We start from the raw sequence: 20,081 nt of genomic DNA, 5'->3' as shown, positions 1-20,081 counted from the left end.
CAGCGGCTCACTTCCCTGGGTAGCAGCCCAGCTAGGAGAGCCTGGGAGTTTCAGATCACACGGGGCTGGCTGCAGTCTCTTCCGTCCATGTGTTTATTTCAGAGGTGGTTCAGAATGAGACAGCAGCAGTCAGCAAGTACACACACAGGGATCCTCAAGGCACAGACATATGTACCAGCTACTTTGTTCCAGCAGCAGCCTCACCCCGAATGACCCTGGTTCTCTGTGCTTACACTTCTACCATTTGAGGAGGATGAAGTTCAGTGTGCTGGCTAACACATTGAGTTCTCACCAATTCCTCCCCTGTGGTTTAGAACGCTTGCCTCTAGCACACGGAAGCCAAGGTTATTTGAATAGCTGCTTTTGAATAAAAGCAAATAGTCCCCTAGAGGGGAAAAAAACTCAGCCAACGTTTCTATTTCCAAAACTCTTCCCTAGACATCTGTTTCCCACAAAAAGGTTGACACATCTTGTTGCTGGGCTCTGCTAGGGTCTAAAGGGGCACTGTTATGTGTCCCTAGGGTGGATTTTCTGGGGGGTCTGCTACTAGATTCATGTATCTCCTGGTCTTTCCTCAATTCACAGCCCTTTTGGGAATTCCTTTTCGGATAACCTTGCTTTAGCCATCTGCACAGCTTTCATGGTTGTGCCCATAGGTGGGGGCACACTTAGGGAGAAGCTGTTGGCCTCCCAGCAGCTCCCTGGCTCATGCCTGCATCTCTGTTTTCTGCCATTCTCAGGCAGTTCCCATACTCAATGTCACTCCGCGTCACCAGGCGCTCTTACTGACTGCTGGTTGCTGATGGAAGGAGTCTGTGTGGCTGCTGTCTGCCAGGACATCTCTTGGGTTTCCTTCTCTCTCCTTAGCCTGTGGGTGGGCGCTAGGTCAGACATGGGATGTCCGTCACACAGTAACTGCACTGTTCCAGCTAGGGCTTCTCCTGCCACCCCTCAAGATGAATCAGTGTCCTGGCCCACGGTGTCATCTTTACATGGGAATCTGAGTGAGGAACGTCTAGTTAGCCACTGTGCCTGTGTGAGATTTTGACATTGCCAGTTGATGACCAGAACAGGGGCCCACCTCCTGTCAACCCCATTGCCAAGGACATGCTCAGGGGAACTCGGGTCTCCCATGAGGACTCGCTGGCTCTCCTCAACTACAGCAGGCTCCCCATATTTCCCCGGGGTTCCCTGAGTACAGTCATTACTTATGCCTTGCCTGAAGGCTGACAGCCCTAAAGTGGGTATTTTCAAAGTTAGTCAAAGGAAAAAGATACTTTGAAGTCGCTCATGACTTAAGGTGTGTTCTGATTACCTAACATTAAATAAAAGGTGAAAGTTATGTGTAGACAGACAAGCTGTGTGACTCACTGGCCGTCTGTCTTGGCTGCCATCTTGATGTGTGCTTTCCCTGTGAACCCTGTTACTGGGGCAGCGGTCTCTCTAGGCCTGACCCTCCTACCCCAATACCGGCCTAAATGCCAAATGCCAATAATTGCAGGTTTAGATGAACAAAAACAGGAGCGAGTTTGCTCCAAGTGGGAATGCACCTGAATTTCGACAATTTAGGATTCATCTATTTTAAATGAGAAAGAGCTATCGTAGGTCAAGCCGCTTCGTTGGGTGAACCTTTAGCAGGGTAGCCATATTCTTTTTCATAAGATTTAAATCCTACACTCAGGAGGGCAAATCAACACAACAGTTTAGGCTACTGATAGAGAACCCAAGCCCAACAGTTAAGTAGACCCTCAGGGAAAGCTACTCTTCTCCACGTAATCTTTTCCCAAGGCTTATTCGTTCTCTGGGCATCAGAGAACGGTGTTGCCTGATCATCCTGCTGCAGGATGGAGGGAATGCTGCCCTACAGCACGGCACGGGCATCCACTGTGAGAGATGGGCCTCTGTTTGTGTTTGCAACCTGGAGAGCTGATCGCTAAGAGTGTTTCTGCAGGATGATGCCCCCCCCCCCGTAGCTGTGTTTGCTTGAGGGGTGCCATGCCTTTCATTGTGGTAACAAAGAGCTACAGATACCTTCACCTTAGTATTTGGAGAACCAAGTCCAGGAATCCAGGAGGGGTGTCTAACCACAGCCCCACATGTGACAGGTGCAAAGGTATGTTTGAAAAGTCAGTGTGCCGCCTTTGCTCTTTGTCAACCCCACGGTGAGCTGTGTCTGTTTCTGTGGTCCTTGCTCAGAGGAGTCACACAGTTGAAGCCAGCTGGAAGGCAGGCCATGGGATAAGAGGTGTGAATGAAGGCTCCCAGTTGCTACTGATAACAAGCGGGGACATGTTCCCCAAATAGACGGGGACTCTTCCCCTTCAGTGCTAACAGCTCTAGCTGTGATCTCAAAGCAGCCCAAGCAAAATGAAGCAAGTGGGTTCCTTGATTGTAAACAAGGTCAGTGGGGGCTGCAGCCGTATCTGAAGCAGAGAGGCCTGGGAATAGGAGCTTGCCGTCACATTGGCAGAACCTAGCAGGTGCCAAATTGGTGGGAAGGAAGAGAACTGGCAGGAACTTCTTTGGGAAATTTCTATCAGCCCGTGGAGCAAGAGATTTCTCCAGAGACAAAAGACATGGTAGTCAAAGCAGGAAGTCGGCTTCCTATACTCAGGGAGCACAGATCTCTGGGAATTTTTGTTGACCTCTTCTTCAGCCCTGCAACAGTTCTTCATGGGCCATCAAGGATGGAATGAGCTCAGAGTCATACAAAAGGACCATGACTAATGTGGCTTATATGTAGGAATAGTGACCCATTGAGATGTTGGCCAGCATCAGACCTGGCATTAAATAATAAACCCATGTTTTAAATTTATTAGTCAAGAACTTCCAGAAAATGATTTGAAGAATTTGAAGAACTTTAGTGAAATCAGCTGTCCATGGAGATGTGAAGGGCCATCCCCCACATTTAGGTCACCATGATAGAAACCTGAAGAAGGTAGCTACCTAATTCCAGCACATATCGGCTCTGGCTTTAGGGGATCTTAAAGAGTGTACCTACTCTTTGATAGCTTCTACAGCGTCTCATTGGCACACTGGTGCCCTGACTACCCCAGACCACTGGATTTCCCTGGCCGGTTTGGGGGGGATGTTTCAGCAATATCACAAATAAGACAAGTGTGCAGCAGGAACCAAACATGGCCGAGCTGTCACTCCCTGCTGCTTCTCATCCTTACCTCACCGCCTTACTATGGGTCCTGACCGAGACAGGCTTCAAGGCCTACCAAGGAGTGCAACTGGTCCTGCCCGTGAAGGCCTGGGGTCTGGAAAGCCAAGCCAAGTGCCTGTCTCTTCTGAAGTTGTTATATCTCCTTCCCAGACATCTAGTCTTAGCAGCAGGCTCCCTCCTTAGACTCCTAATGCAGCTTACCTACTGGGTGCTGTGGACCTGCTGGTTTTCTCTCCTGAGTGGGGATGGTAGCTCATTCCCCATTCCCTGCTAGACCTGCTTCACTATAGAAAGAGGCTTGAGACCATAACTGGCACCTTATCACTGTGAGACCTCAGCACCACACATACATACACACACACGTGTGTGTACGCACACATACCCCACCATATACACACCACACACTCACAGACATGCATACACCACACCCTCCACATCCCAACATCACACCATCCCCACACCACACACACACACACACACACACACACACACACACACACACACACTCCACCATATACATACCACACACATGTACACAAATATACACACCACTCAGGGCCTAGACCATCTCTCAAGATTTAGTCCAGGTGCCAAGTAAGGGATCCCTGTTGCATGTGTGGGCAGTTTACAAGTGTAACTATTCCTCCAAGGCCACTTTCGCTCACCAACCCAGGGCCCTGGGAACTAAGTCTGAGGTCCAGAAGCCATTCCCTTGACTACCTTAGCTTCTTCCTCTAGCTCCCAGGCCAAGTGCTCCAGGGTGTGGCAGGGAAGTACTTCCATTTTCAAAGCTGGTTGAGAACTCTGAATACTGGGGTGGAGGTGTGGGGAGCATGTGGGCATCTTTCCAAGATCAGGCCCAGCTTCTCTTTTTCTACATAAGATCCTTTGAGCTGGCCATTAGCCCTCCAGACTGGAAGAGTCTCCGAGGCTGTTGACCTCAGGGCCCTTCTCCACCCTTTGGCTTTCCTTTCCCTACTTCTTCTACCAACTCTCTCACCTCCTGCTCTCAGGCCTGCCTTCCAGGTCCTGCCACTGTGTTAGAGCTGTTCTTTATGAGGGCGATCCAGAGGCATCTCACTACCAGCCTCGGCTTTGGTCCATCCTTGGCCACCTGTCACTTCTGTTTCACATCCCACTTTTCTCCTAGGAACCCCCATGCGACAACTGAGGCAGATGTCTTCTTGTTTGTTAGTGTGTCTTTTGCTTTTTTGAGACAGGCCCATACAGCCCTTGCTGACCTCAGATTCCCCATTCTGCCTGAGCCTGCCAAGGGTTAGCATTATAGCCATGCATCAAGTACACCAGGCTCCAGATGCTTATATGAAAATTTTCCTTGCTCCCCTTTCCTCACTGCTTTCTCTGTGTTAGTACCAATTAGTTCATCCGGCGCTCTGAAATTCACATGTCAGGACCATATTACAGGTTCTTTGAAGTTCCTACAAAAAGCACAGCTGTTGGGTTCTCTTTGAAGTGCAAGGCACAGTATGACTAGGAGTAGCAGGCAGTTGTGAGGACAACATTGTGTGTGCTCCTAGGGACTCGGTGTCCCAGGGACACTTGAATGAACTCAATTACCCTGTAAGCCGCAGTGTTCACACAACATGGAAGAGAAAACATACACACAGTGGGGAGTAATGGTGAGAAGGGAGCCTTGCAAAGAAGTCATTAGTAAGTGGTTTGGGCCTCAGACTCAAAGGCATTGTCCCTGACTTGGGTAGCTTTAGCCTGGGAGGTCTCTGTGAACTCATCCCTAGCTGTGGGCGAGCATCCGTGGACAAGACTTGACCTCCCTCAATCCACAGGCCTCAGTGGTAAGAGTCAGGGGTGATCCTGTTGGTCCCTAGAGGAGACCAAATCAGGGAGGGAAGTGAACAGGTGACAGAAATCAGAGAGAGGGTAGAGGACACCCTAGAACTCATTCGCCCCAGCTACAGCCTCTTTGCTAATGCTCTCATTCGCTGAGGCCTAGAAAGCACTACCTGAGAGGGCTGGGCAAGGCCGCTCGCTCAGAGGCCCTGAAGAGATGTGAGGGCTCAAAACACTGTTCCTCTCCCTAGAGCTCCCAAGCTCCTGGGGCCCCTGCAAGGCTTGCCCAACTAATTGGCCTCTCCGGCTTCCTAGGCTCCTCGGTGTCTGGCAAGAAGAGGCTCTGGATAGAACACAGACTTCACATTGAGCCCCTGGTTGCCCGGGACACACTCAGACCGTTGGGCTCATCCTCTCCATCCTGCTCAGCCTTCACATCTCTCCCAGCCTCAGCACAACCCCCAAGCAAGGGAGGGCTGGGAAGGTACTGGAGGAGCCGACCATTCCGCTTCATCTCTGCCAGCTCCTTGGCACAGCAGCTGGGTGTGTTGGTCTCATAGGTGTCATGGAAGGTGTTGTAGTCCACCTCATAAAAGCCTTTCTCCAAGGTGAGGACGGGAGTGAACCGGTGACCCCAGAGCACCTCGGTATCCATGTAGGAGCTTCGTGCTTGGCAAGTCATGCCTGGGGAGACAGAAGCCATGTGCATTAAGATGCATCCATTTATCGATCCATGCATCCATCATCCACCCCCTTCACATCCATATTTCTCCATCCATCATCCATCACTCTCCACCCATTCATTATTTGTCTATCCATCCACTCAAACCCATTGCCAGCTATTAATCATTTATCCATCTGTGGTGGATTGGAATGAGAATGGCCCCCATAGACTCATGTATTTGAATGTTTGGTTACTGGTTAGTAGACTATTTAGGAAGGATTGGGAGGTGTGGCTTTGTTGGAGGGTTGTGTTTCTGGGGCTTAGAATTGAGGTTTCAAAAGCCTGTGTCAGGCCCAGTTCCTCTGTCTCTGTCTCTGTCTCTCTCTGTCTGTCTGTCTCTCTCTCTCTCTCTCTCTCTCTCTCTCTCTCTCTCTCTCTCTCTCTCTCTGTGTGTGTGTGTCTTTCTCCCCCCCCCCCACTTTCACTCTCTCTCTCTCTCTGCCTGCTGCCTGTGGATCAGTTGTGAGTTCTCATCTGCTGCTCCAATACCATGACTACCTGCTGGCCTGCCTGTCATTATGCTTCCCGCCATGATGAATATGGACTAATCCCTCTGAAACTGTAAGCAAGAAATCCTATTAAATGTTTTCTTTTATAAATTGCCTTGGTCATGGTGTTTCTTCATGGCAATAGAAAAGTAACTAATACATCACCCATTCTTCTAATCAGCTATTCACCCAATCATTCATCTATCCAACCATCTGTTTATCCAACCATCCATTTATCCAACCATCCATTTATCCAACCATCCACCTATCCAACCATCCACCTATCCAGCCATTCATTCCTCCAATCATCCATCTATCTAACCACCCATTCATCAAATCATACATCTACCCAACCATTCATTCCTCCAGTTATCCATCTACCCAACCATTCATTCCTCCAGTCATCCATCTACCCAACCATTCATTCCTCCAGTCATCCATCTACCCAACCATTCATTCCTCCAGTCATCCACCTATCCAGCCATTCATTCCTCCAGTCATCCACCTATCCAGCCATTCATTCCTCCAATCATTCACCCATCCAGCCATTCATTCCTCCAGTCATCCACCTATCCAGCCATTCATTCCTCCAATCATTCACCCATCCAGCCATTCATTCCTCCAGTCATCCACCTATCCAGCCATTCATTCCTCCAATCATTCACCTATCCAACCATTCATTCCTCCAGTCATCCACCTATCCAGCCATTCATTCCTCCAATCATTCACCTATCCAGCCATTCATTCCTCCAATCATTCACCTATCCAACCATTCATTCCTCCAGTCATCCACCTATCCAGCCATTCATTCCTCCAATCATTCACCTATCCAGCCATTCATTCCTCCAGTCATCCACCTATCCAGCCATTCATTCCTCCAATCATTCACCTATCCAGCCATTCATTCCTCCAATCATCCACCTATCCAGCCATTCATTCCTCCAATCATTCACCTATCCAGCTATTCATTCCTCCAATCATTCACTTACCCAGCCATTCATTCCTCCAATCATTCACCTATCCAGCTATTCATTCCTCCAATCATCCATCTACCCAGCATTCACTCTTCCAGTCATCCATCTATCCAGCCACCCATTCATTAAATCGTCCATCTATCTAACTACCTATTCCGCCAATCATTTTTCAAGCACCTTTTGAATCTCTACTTTGTGCCCAGGATCTAGAAGATAAGGCTGAATACGAGATGGTCCTTGTGGTGGAGGAGATCAAACTACAGTGAAGAAAATGACAAATGGACTTGCAAGATTCTGGAACACATTTCTAGATGCTAAAGGGGGAAATGAAATAGTTGGAGACAAGGACACATTTTTAAAAGCAGTATCTAGGATTAGAAGAGACTGACTAAAAAGAAGGAAGGACAAGGGTTTAAACAAGGAAAGTTCAGAGTGAGGGACCAGAGAGCTGCTGACAGGCATTCAGAGCATAGAGAAATAGTTCTGAGGGGACATACACACTGAAGCCTGCACACGCATGAGCACATACATGTACGTGTATCCATACACAGACATGCATGTGTGAACAGTAAGGGAAAGCAAGCTAACACCCAGCCTGGCTTCTGATTTGCGGATGCTCTGATGTCTCTGGTGTCTCTCTCTGCTGCTCTGCCATGGCTGTGTTATTTTTAGGTGTTGCTTCCTCTCCAGAGAGGGAGGGCAGTTTTGTTTATGGATGAGGAAACCTCTGTGCTTAGGGTCACAGAAAAGCAAAATTTTATTTAATCTCTGCCCAAGGAAGAACTGGCTTGTGCTCTTCGGACACTGAAGAGGAGTCTTCTCCAGTTCCTACTCTGGGCTTTCTCTTGGGGAGGGGTCATAGGCCAAAAGCTGTTTCCCGTTATCTGTGCCTGGGCTCCCCAAAGCATCCCATACGTAGTGGGCTTCTAGCCTACTCCTTGATTTCAGGGTGATGCCTGCCCCAGCCAGGCCTCTCCAATCAGGGTGTATACCAGTCAGCCCAGTAGAGGCAGAAACACGCAAGCTGGATACCAACCAGTCTAGCCCAAGGCCCAGGGCCTGCAGGCTCCCAGAGACTCCTAAAAGACCCTGGCACAGGATCTGTTCCCTTCCGTGGCACATATCAACTCCATGTTCCACCTGTGGCACTCCATCTGGCCCTTCAGTCTTCCCACCAGGTTAAATCTCCTGCTTTGCAGACAAGCTCAAGCATCTTGCCCAGACGCACATAGGAAGGGTGTGGAAGAGTTACTTAGCCTAGGCCTGAATTAACACCAATGCTGGGTTTCATGAGCATGACAAGGAAACAAAACAACTCATGCCGTTTGTGAGTAGGTGGTCTCAGCCTCCCACAGACAGAGAACAAAGATTAGCTATCATAGTTTATGGGAGGGGACGTCAAGCAGTTAGGACAGGACAGTATAGACCAGGGCTTTCAGGGACATGTGGGAGGAGGGGTGGGCAAACAAGATCAGCATCCACTCCTCTTCTCGTGGTCTGGGCATGCTCTCCTGCTGCACACTGGCGACAGTGAGGACATCGCCAAGAGACGATGAGACTTTGCCTCTGCCCCATCCCTCCTTCAGGACCTCAGAGAGGAGCTTCTTCCCCAGAAAGTGCTCCTTTGTTCTAGCCTGACCCTGTTACCAAGGACACAATGACCCTAGAGTCTCCATCTACACGAATCAGCTTCCTGCTTCCTGACTGCCCTCAGCCCCAGGGACTCCTCCAGCTGCCACCATATGCTTCCTGGCTAGGCTCCGGCCCCCCAGCAGATGGCCAGGCAGCCTTAGGCATAGTCTCTAGGGCCTGCTATCACCCCGCCTGACTCCGAGTTGGAAATGGAAAGGCTTGTCTGAGTCTCCCAGCCAGTAGTCAGATTCTCAAGGGCTGCCGGGTATACCTGGCCGCCTTTACCAAGCCTCTAACGTTCTTAAAGACCAGTGTGGCGTGTGGAAGAGGCTGGAGACTTGTAAATGAAAGCCCCAAATATGCACACTTAATGTCTGCCTGGCACTTTTGCAGTTCAGCATCATCTCTGTAAAAGGGGGAGAGAAGCACATAAACACTATTTGCAAGGTTTTGAAGTGTTATTCTGAGCACGGGGGAGTTTTGAACAAACTGTCCCTGGGGTTAGCACGCTGCTCAGTCTAATGGTGAATTAAAGAGAAGGAAGATGAAGGAAGACAAACACAGCATTTGGCTGGTGGGCATTCCTTCCCAAGAAGCAGAAGGTCCAACCATGAAGGTGGTGCCTGTGGCTCTTAAGTAGAGCTCGGGTCCTCTTAGACCTTGGTCTCACTGGGTCACCTTCAGAAAGATCTGCCTCTGCAGGAGGAAAGCTAGGCGACAGGTTGCTCCTGAGAGAGGACAGCTGGGAGAGCATCTCTCCCAGATCTGTAGCATAGATGCTCTTTAAAAAGGGGGATGTGCAAAATACTCATGAACTTGGGAAAGGCTGCATGCTGGGTACCATCTACACTGGTTCACTTTTGTTATCACCGCAAACCAGAGTCACCTAGGAAGAGGACTCTCAGTTGGTTCCATCAGATGGACCTGTGGGAATGTGTGTATTTGGGGGGAGGTTATTTTGATTGATGGTTGCTGTGGAGCGATCCAGCCCGCCATGGGTGATACTATCCCTAGGCAAGTGGACCTGTGCTATATAAGAATGCAAGTTGAGCAAGCAAGAGAGAGCAAGCCAGGAAGAAGTCTTCCCTCATGGTTTCTGCTTTAATCCCCCCTCCCCATGGAGTTCCTTGAATGATGAACTGTGACCTAGAAGATGAATAAAGTGTTTCCTTTCCTAGTTGCTCTAAGTCATATTCTATTGATATTCCATCACCGAAACAGAAAAACAACAGCATCCTCTCCTAATGAGGGGGCCCTCATGTACAGCAGTGACATCAACCTGGGCCACATGTGGGATATCCTGCTTATCGGCTATTTACATCATGATTCATAAAGGTAGCAAAAGTACAGTTAGGAAGTAGCAGTGAATTAATTTTATGATTGGGGGTAGCTACAGCACAAGGAACTGTATTAAAGGGTCACAGCATTAGAGAGATTGAAGGGGGCTACACTAGGGCCATGATGTCTCACTCTAAAACACCACCTCTTTTAATCAGCCCAGGCTTCCCAATCACCCCATGCCTTTTTTAGGGCAAGAAGCACTTTGAGCTATTGAAAATGCGGGCTGGCTCTGGGGTCCTGCTGCTTTCATGGTGCTTGCTTGCTCACATTTGTGCATCTGTTTCTAGACCCTGGATCCTCCCTATGGAGGTACAGGTATGCTGTAATACATGTTTAAAGTCTAGGATCATGCCGAGAAGCTGGAGAGTTCAGTCTGTGTTAGCTACTGTTAGTGCTCTCTGTCTTGGGTAACTGCGCCTTGGTCACATTGGGGATGGAGCAGGGTGTCCCTCATTGTCATTTTGGGATTCTTACACACGAATGTGTACATTCTAGGGCCACGGCTGTCAATGCTCCAGGGGGCAGGAAGAGGATCAGGTGACTGAGGAGGGCAAAATGTCTTACCTGTTGCTTCCACCATTCCTTCTAGGATGACCACGACTTCAAACTCTTCCTGTTCCAGCTGAGCACGTGACATCTCCCAGAAAGGGCTCTTCTCATTGATCTCATGGGAGATGATGAGCGGGGACACCAGGAAGAGACGGTCGTCCCCAGTGTCAAAGCCCACATTAATGTCGGTCTGGTTCAAGGGGATGAATTCCCCTTCTTTGGTCTGCCGGGATTTGATAAGCTTGGCACGGATGGAGGCCTCCACGATGTGGGAGTTTCGGAGGTCACCTACCCGGAACATGAGGCACAGCTTCTCATCCCGCATGGAGATGACGGCATTGTTGGAAAACATGAGAGTCTCTGCTCTCTTCTTTGGCTGGCTGATCTTCACAAACATGCAACCCACCATGAAGGCATTAACGATAGAGCCCAGAATGGCCTGCACCAGAAGCAGTATGATCCCCTCCGGGCACTTCTCAGTGATGACGCGGAAGCCATACCCAATGGTTGTTTCTGTCTCAATGGAGAACAGGAAGGCAGACACGAACCCACTGAGGTTTTCAACACAAGGGATCCACTCTTGGTCCCCCACATGGTCCAGATCACCTCGGACGTAAGCAATGAGCCACCAAATGAAGCCGAAGAACAGCCACGTGATGGTGTAGACCATGGTGAAGACCAGAAGGTTGAAGCGCCATTTGAGGTCCACCAGGGTGGTGAAGAGGTCACTTAGGTAGCGGTAGGTCTCCTGAACATTACCGTGGTGCACATTGCACTTGCCACTCTTCTCCATGTAGCGCTGGCGCGGCTTCTTGCCTTCTGCCAGCAGGCGAGTGCGGTCGGTGGCAATAGGGATGTATTCCCGTGCCTGCTTGGGAATCTTTTTGTGGTCCTGGGAAGTGACTCCTATCTCCATGTCTTTGTTTGTAGCGTTCCTAGAATCGCCAGCCATAGCTGAGATACAATGAATTAAATGACACCATCATTAGTGAAGTGGCCTGTTCTGAGTACAGACCTGGAACGGGAGGCTGCTCCCTTCTGGGGATTCTCAAGTGTGTCTCTTCTAGGGCACAGTGTCCCAGACTCTGAAATTCTCAAGGGCCGGGACCAGGTACTCTTACAGCATTTCTTTGTATCCCTGGTGCCCCCGGAGAATCTAGGATGTGGCACATGCTCAGGAGTTTGTTGAATGGAAAAAACTGGGGGTTGGTCACACATGAAGTGTTTAAGGTATTTGGAGAAATCTGAGAGCAATTGGAAAAAATAATAATTGCCACAGTTTATTAAACGCTTCATATGCTTCATGCACTGTCACTTGTGATTAAGATCATAGCCTGTTGGAGTTAGTGACTGCAATCCCCATTATACACTGCGTAGAGTGCATTAAAAAGATGTTTAGTTTTTAAAAATATATATACATGTTTTGCCTGTGTGTGTATGTGCCCTGTGTGCCTGCCGGGTGCCTGCAGAGCCAGCAAAGACATTGGACCCTCTGGGAATGGAGTAGCAGACAGTTGTGAGCTGCCGTGTAAGTGTATCTGAACCCAGGCCCTCTGCAAGAGCAGCAAGTGCTCTTAGCAACTGAGCCATTCCTCCATCCCTTCATGAGGATTTCTAATATTTTGTTAGGATACAAGGTCCTCAAGTGCAAGGATCTGTGTCTGCGTGTTCCTTGCTACATTCCAAATACAAAACCGGGATAGATCGCCTGGCCCAGACTGGTTCAAAAGCACTGCTGCATGCAGAAAGGAAAGATAAACATGAAAGCAGGGGAAGAGGGTATGAAGGTCAATTTTGGGATTCCTGCCCACCTGGCCCCAAGCCTGTGCTTCCCTGCACAGGCCATTGCCTTCCTCCTTTATCATTTGGGATCCTTTAGCATCTGATGGAAAGGAGAAGGCGGCATATGCCTGTTTCCCTGAGCGGTCCCTCCCGCTGTCTGGATGGGGAGTCTGGTCGTCTGAGTACTTATTAAAATGACAAACCACTGTGTAGAATCACCCTTGAACTATCTGATCTAGTTAGTCCTGAGAAATTGAGATGGATTACATGTTCGTGCCCCGAGGCTTTCAAAAGGACTGCGTTTTAGAGGGCATGCCACACTTCAAAGAGACACACGGACACCTGGAATATTCCATCCATTGCCTTCCTGACATTCTGCTCAAGCTCCTCTAAAATGCTTTGAGACTCTGATAAAGAATGGGGAGGTTGTGAGCCCCTCTGATTACTGAGAACAGCTTACTCAGGGGCAGAAGTTGAGCTAAGAAATGTTCCTCCATTTGCTTTTTTATTCTTATCACAAGTAATTAAATGGTTATATATTATCTGTCCATTTTTCTTTTGTTGTTGCTAAAGTCTTTGTTTTTGAGACAGTTTCAGGTTGGTGGGGAAGCTACTGTGTAGCCCAGGCTGTCCTCCAACTCTGGTCTTCCTGCTGCTGCTGTGGCGTTGGTATTGCTGGGGTTTGCCACTCTACTGAGCTAGTGTTTCCATTTCTCAGTTGAGGAAAGGATGCTGGAAGCAGCATGCGACCAGTTTAGTTCTGGAATCTGACTTTATATTGCTGTACCCCCAGAGGCTGAACCCTGACGACATGGTGATGTTCTATGACTCGAGCTTTAGCTAAGAGACTGCTGCGTCCAGAATTTTCTCTGAGCTCTGAACCTGACATTTCTTTTAGGCCTCCATTTCTTTGTTGCACTTGCTGAGCAACAAAGTGTCTTAACCACTCTGACCTGGGCCAGTAAAATTGTTCTCTTGCAGGCTCGGATCCAAGCACCCAGTCTGGATAGCTCACCCTGGGGTTTGGTAAGTCTCTCTTTGGAATCCATTTGGGCACGGTCCCTTGTGGGAACTTCTGTAACACTAGTTTGGGGACTTTAGGAAACTTCTGGAAACCATTTTGGTGAGCGTTCTAGAAACCGGTAGACAGCCGATTAGAAATTAGCAGGCTTGGTGGACATGAGGACTGGACTCCTTCTTTACAACCAACGTCCTGTGAAGACCAGGACAGGAACTGTAGGACTCTCGCTATTGGTCAGAGGAAAGGGACCTGAGTCAAATCTGGTTCTTGGATGGGACTTCCTGAACTGCCTGAGGACATTTGTTTATAACTTTAAAGCTGGTTCCAGGTCAGCAGTATGCATTCCATACATACCAATACCAGTCAAACTGGCCCATCAATCCTCTGGACGGGAAAACACCCCTTGGGGAAGCTGTTGTCCTAGCTTCAGCTGTCAACTTGACACAATCTAGAGTCACCAGTGGGCAGTCTCAGTTGAGAGATTGCCTGCATCAGATCGGCTTGTGGCCATGTCTATGAGAGATTGCCTTGGCTGATGATTGACGTGGCAGAGCATGGGCCACTGTGAGCGGCACTGTCCCTAGGCAGGTGGGGCTGAGCTGTATAAGAAAGCTAGATAGATGAACACGAGCCAGGGAGCAAGTCAGAGTGAGCTAGCAGTCAAGCTTCTGCCCCTAGTTCCTGCCCTGACTTCCCTCAGTGATGGGAGGTAACCTGGGGGGTTATATAAGCCACATGAACCCTTTCCTCTCATAAGTTGCTTTTGGTCAGGGTATTTTAGCAAACCGAAAGAGATGAAACCAAAACAGCTGTCTATTTTAGGGCCACTGGACATAGTGTGGGCTGTCTAAAATGTAAACGGACACAATGTTCTCTTGGGGACATTCTCACCCCCCTGAGGGTGTCCCGTGCCACTCTGAAATAAACTCTGTCTTCTAACTATGTTCTCTGTGTCGTATCTGAATTCTTCTGGCAGGACTCACAAGACGAGAGATGAGTGGAGACAAGAGCAAAAGATCCGTGACATAGAGCATGGAACCAGCTGAACCGCTGGCCAACTATGGCAATACTGTCCATCTTGAGGAATCCTGTGACAGCCACCTGGGTGGCCGAAGCAATTTCAAGGTAACCTTTAAAATGTCATCCACTTGAAGGGCCATTTGTCTCCCACATCCATTGGCCATTTCCTCCTCTGCACAAAGCCACCTGCTCCCTGTTCTTACATGCGGTAGCCGCAAAGATGGATGAAATAAAAAGGGAATTGCTTGGGCTATCTTGCAGGATTTTGTTCTGCCCCCTGGGTGAGTCTTTGTGCCAAACATCTGACCAGAGATTCCTAGAGCTGGCAGACCATGCTGGTGACCCCAAAGACCCTGCACCCCGGGAACTCAGCTGTGGTAACCCACATTGGCTTCCAACTGAAGTGTTTGGTCAGTTCTCCCAGCCACACATGCTGAGCAGGGCTATGGCAGGGCCATGAGAATGAGTCCTGTCCAGGGCACTTGGGAAGTGTGTTCTACCCTTGGCTCTGCTGATTTCCTACACAGTTTCCTTCCTATTTTTAAATACACTCTATGCCTTCGTATAGCAGAGGGCCCTGTGATGTATTAGAAGCAGAGTGATATTTTCTAGGACACCTGTGCCCAGGTCTGGAAAAGTTGTGCTCTGGGAGAAGGCTGCATATTTCTGATTTAAGCGCCATGGATTTGCCTAAAATATCCCTTGTGTCACCTAGGGTGTGATGACTAAGTTCTGTAGTCGGCTCGGTTGGGTTAATGGGCTAAGAATCCCGCAGGTCACTAATGAGACACAACTTCAGGCTTGTCTGTGCAGGTGTCTTCAGGGAGGCAAACCTGAAGAGGGAGGACTCACCCTGAGTGTGTGTAGCTCTGCCCCATGACCTGGAATCCAGACTGACTCATACAGGGAAGGAGAAAGCAAACGAGCTACGGCAGTCCCTCCCCGTTCTCTGATCCCTGGTCTGACCAGATGTGAGCAAGCTCTCCCTGCCAGGGCTTCCAGCTGCTTCGTGGCCATGTCTTCTTTCCCACTGGGCTATCCTTTTAAACTCTGAGCCAAGCTAACTTTTCCTCCTTCAAGTGGCTTCCTTTAGGTGTTTGATCACAGCTACCGGTACACCGGGTAGGACTTGGGTTTGAGCTCATGGTGCAACTTCCAGCTGCTTCGCGGCCATGTCTTCTTTCCCACCGGGCTATCCTTTTAAACTCTGAGCCAAGCTAACCTTTCCTCCTTCAAGTGGCTTCCTTTAGGTGTTTGATCACAGCTACCGGTACACCGGGTAGGACTTGGGTTTGAGCTCATGGTGCAACAGACTTGTTCTGTGGGCCACAGAAAGAGTTCTATCTGCATCAGCCTCAGTTTCCTATGCTATACATCTCAGCTACTATTCTCTGCCCTCCTTGCTTGGGGGTCATTGTGGGGAGCCCTATAAAGGACACATGAAACAAATATAAGTAAGATGCAGCCCCGCACCACATAATAATGCTTTGATTGATGACAGACTGCATATATGACCTGGTCCCTCAAGACAGCGTCAAACAGTAATAGAGCCTGCACTTGGCCATCTTGATTGTATAAACTTAGCTCTACAGAATCACCTAATAGTGCATCTTCTTCAGACTGTGTCTCTGTCATTACGCTGGGTGCTGTATATTTATAATCTCTCCTTCCTTCAATTTAAGTGCAGAGTGGTGCGCAATTTCCCCAAATTTTAAACACACCAAGAGAAGAAACGTTTAAATCAAGCACACGAAACCTCAGTGGTGTTTGCAGTGTGGGTATGAAGCTCCTTGATCACGGAACCATTGCCGCCCAGGTTTCTTCAAAAGTTAAAAGAGGACTTATTCTGGAAAATCCTGGCCTCCAGTCATGTGTGCCCATCAACTCAAACAGACTTTCAGGGACAATATAAGCAGACATTTAAAAATCATGTTCTAGGATCAGTTCAACTAACTGTGCCTCCATTCGGTAGGTATTAATTAAGGATCTGTTAGAGTCCGGCCCCTGACCTGGGAGCTGGATACAGAGCAGTGAAGAAGGTAAACGCAGCCCAGCCTACCTGTACTTTTCATCTTAGCGCAGTCTCTTTCTACCCAAGGTGTCCAGAACTGTGGGCAGCAGAGACGGAGGAAGACAGGCACAGGCCTGCGAGAGACAAGCTGAGCATCCCAGCCGCTCTCTTCAAGGCTCCCACCTGAGCAAACCCTCTCACGCCTGGCCGCCCTGTGACTGCACTTCTTTCTCTTCTGGCTGCCCCTTGTGCCTGGGGGTGGGGAGAGCTACTAGAACACGATAAAAGGTCTCTGCAAAGACAGCTTCAAGGCCAGCAAAGAGGCTCATTTCCTTTGATACAAAACACAAGTGGAGAGACTCAAAGAGGCCAAATCAAAGGGGCTGTACTGAGATGGCGCCTAAGAGAAATTGACATTCATTAAATAGATCTTGGTGCAAAGGACACCACAGACACCCAGCATAGTGCAGAGGCCTCTGGGACTTGGGGAGGTCTAGAATGCTAGGGACCAGGGGCCCTTGCATTGCAGTCTGACTAGAGCCATCCTCAGACTTGGTGGCATTTCCTGGACAGAGCTCTGGGCTGAGAGTCTTAGCTTAGACTAAGTTTCCCAATTATGAAAATGGGAATCACAGACATCTTCCTGAATTCCTCCTTTCTTTCTCTCATGAGCTGGGTTACCATCTGCATGCCCTGAAGTTCGGGATATGAGATGAAGAACACTAGAGAAAGGCACAGAGGAGGACGTACTCATGTCCCTGCTGAGATATCTGGGCTCTCTTCTGAGTAAATCTGATGATAAGATTGACAGCATTGGAGACCTTTGATGGTGCAAGGAAAGCATCAGCTTTGCCTCAATTTAAGATTTAAAATACCAGAAGAAAGGGTGGATGTTTCAGGGCTTTAGTGAAGTCCGTTAATAGACCACAACTTCCTTCTAGTTAAAAAAAAATCTGAAGTCAAACAGTGGTCTTGATCTGCAGTAAAGATTAGAACATTATATGCTGTTTTCTCCCCCTTTAAGAGGTAATGTCAAGCTGGGTATAACAGCATACACCTTTAACTCCAGTACTTGGGAAGCAGAGGAAGACACATTTCTGCAAATTTTAAGATGTTCTGGTCTACATGGCAGCCAGAACTATGCAATGTGACCCTGTCTCAAAAACCAAAAACAAATGACCAAAAAGGTTGATGTTAAGTCATTGGCCAAAGGGGTTCCTTAGGCTCCCCTCCAAAACATCACAAACTATCGGTTACTTTCCATTACCTGATGGTAAGGCCTATTGCTGAAGATTAACACTTACTATGTGAAACATGAAGAAATGGATCTGGTACCCAACTAGAAGCTTCACGCCTACTGACTAGCATTCATGCTGCTGGAAGGTACTTTGCATGCTACCGGAGAAGAAAAGTAATCGTCAATAGCACTCAGTTACAAACCTTGCAACCAATAACAGAGATCTGCCTGCAACACAGGCAATAGTGGCACAAATGTTATGGAAGTAACCAACCACTTTTTAAAAATTGGATTTAATGTATAAAAAATGGATTTAATGCCCACGGTATGAGAGAGAGCCATAACTGATACTACTAAAGAGGCCAAGAACCTGAGACTAGCTACATCTTGGGCCTGGGAGTAAAACCTACTATTATTCCGCTAAAGGAACAAAGCAGTAAAATGACTTCTAATGACATAATGCTGTACTCATTGATCAGTGCATCACTCAGCCCTCATTAGAGAAGCTTTTTCTTGTAGTAGACTGGAATTAAGAGAGGGAGCCACAACTGGATAGCGTGCAGAGAGTGAAAGACTTTGTAGTACACAGTCCTGATGGGTTGTATTGAACCCCAAGGCTTAGAGAGCTGTGTGGAAGAGAAGGAGAAAGAGTAAAGAAGCTAGAGGTGGTGGGGGGGGGATGACTCCAAGGAACAGCACTTTCCAGACACAATAGAACTAACGCACGTATGAACTCCCAGATGTGACAGTGTCCATAGGCATATACACAGGTCCAAACCAGACAAACATCCCAGCCATGAGAGGGCAAATGGACATGAGGTCCCATCCCTAATCAAGAAACTGTTTTTAATTGATGCATGCTGGGAGGGGAAAATCAGAGAGGAAAGAAGATGAAGTCAGGTGGATAAAGATGTGGGTACAATCTGGGAGGAGTTGGGGGAGGGGAAGAATATGATCAGAATTCGGTAGATAAACAAATTGTGATTGACAAGAGCCACAAAAGAGTCCAGTTAGGCCTGTCAGTCACTGGCCAGGGGACTAGCTCACAGGAAAACCATTTTCCTAATTGGAAGAATGTCCATACATGTCTATGAGCTGCTTATGGAATTTTAGCTTGAGCCTGGAGAGGTGGATGAGCAGTTAAGAGCACTGGCTGCTTTTCCAGAGGACCCAGGTTCAATTCCCAACACCCACATGACGGCCCACAACTGTCTGTAACTCCAGTTCCAGGGGATCCAATGCATTCTTCTGACCTCAGTGGGCCTTGCCTGAGCATAGTACACAGACATACATGCAGGCAAAAGACCCATACACATAAAATAAAATAATAAATAAAACAGAACACTTTTTAAAAAAGCTTTTGCTGTACATTGCTGCTAAGCCTGCCCACTTTTCTAAGTTCTAACTAAATAATAACAGTAAATTTTCCTTTCCCTTTTTTTCTGTCATTTATTTGGATACCAGGCAAAATCCTAAATGCCCATGACACCTTGGACACCTAAATCTCCTCTCACTCCCACCACAGAGCAGGTTTTGGTCACCCTTGCTGAACCTGCCTGCCTTCTTGAACTCTAAGTTAAATGACACAGCTATCTCACTTCCTCTTGTCCATCCTTTTTTTCAGCTTGCCTGGTCTATAGGTTTTCTTTGAAATGCTAATAAAATGACCCTACAGGTTCCTTCTGAGTGTGTTTTTAAACTTGTTTATTAACAAGAGTGAGACCCACAAAAGGAACCCCAACTTCCTCAGAGCAACTACACTGAAGTGTTAGAACCTGAGAGAGCCCCAAAGGGTGGTGCCTGGGCTGCTTTGGTCCTCTAAAGTGTGCACTGATTAGCAGGGAGTGTTAAAGGCAGAAGAAACGGTGTCTATATCCTGCATAGAGAAGGCACATTTAACCAGGCAGGATTCTAAGATGCCCCCACGATCCCTATCCCTTCCCACACCCCATGAAATCCCAGGACTTGGATTCCCTGTTCCCATAGTTAGTACAGTTCAAAGGTGATGTCAGCCTGGTCTAATGGTAGCCACCCTCTGAAGGATTTTCCTGAAGCAGGAGTTGGTAGATTTCTTCTTTCCTTTAAAGGTAGAAGGGTCTATGCAGCAAGTGGCTGTCTCTGGGGACAGAGCGTAGCTGGTGGTGGCTGTCAAGGCAGCCACAGTCTACAAAGGCAAAGACTGGATTTCTCACATCCCCAGGAGCAGGGAAGAGAAGCTCAGGTTCCCCATGAGAACTGAGCAGGGTCGTGATCGCAGAGTAGCTGCCCCTCTGATGCTAAGTGGATGCTGTTTTGAGACCTGAGTTAGGACTGTGGCCATCTCT

The 20,081-nt window shown here is 48.3% G+C and overlaps 1 protein-coding gene across 1 annotated transcript in view; it reads right to left on the bottom strand.

Annotated features, from left to right (window-relative positions):
• Nucleotides 1-2,782: 2,782 nt before the first annotated feature.
• Nucleotides 2,783-20,081, bottom strand: part of Kcnj5 (potassium inwardly rectifying channel subfamily J member 5) — a 31,192-nt gene continuing 13,893 nt past the window's right edge. The window contains exons 2-3 of the mRNA XM_075966422.1: nucleotides 10,702-11,640; nucleotides 2,783-5,662 (exon numbers count right to left, since the gene is read on the bottom strand). Of these exons, the coding sequence (XP_075822537.1) occupies nucleotides 5,340-5,662; nucleotides 10,702-11,638 (1,260 nt within the window). The 5' untranslated portion in view covers nucleotides 11,639-11,640 and the 3' untranslated portion in view covers nucleotides 2,783-5,339. The remainder of the gene's footprint in view (nucleotides 5,663-10,701; nucleotides 11,641-20,081) is intronic.

This window comes from Microtus pennsylvanicus, chromosome 3, assembly GCF_037038515.1.
Source record: "Microtus pennsylvanicus isolate mMicPen1 chromosome 3, mMicPen1.hap1, whole genome shotgun sequence".
Taxonomy (NCBI): Eukaryota; Metazoa; Chordata; class Mammalia; order Rodentia; family Cricetidae; genus Microtus; species Microtus pennsylvanicus.
Note: the sequence above shows the minus strand (reverse complement) of the source record. Positions and strands in the feature narration are given on the sequence as shown.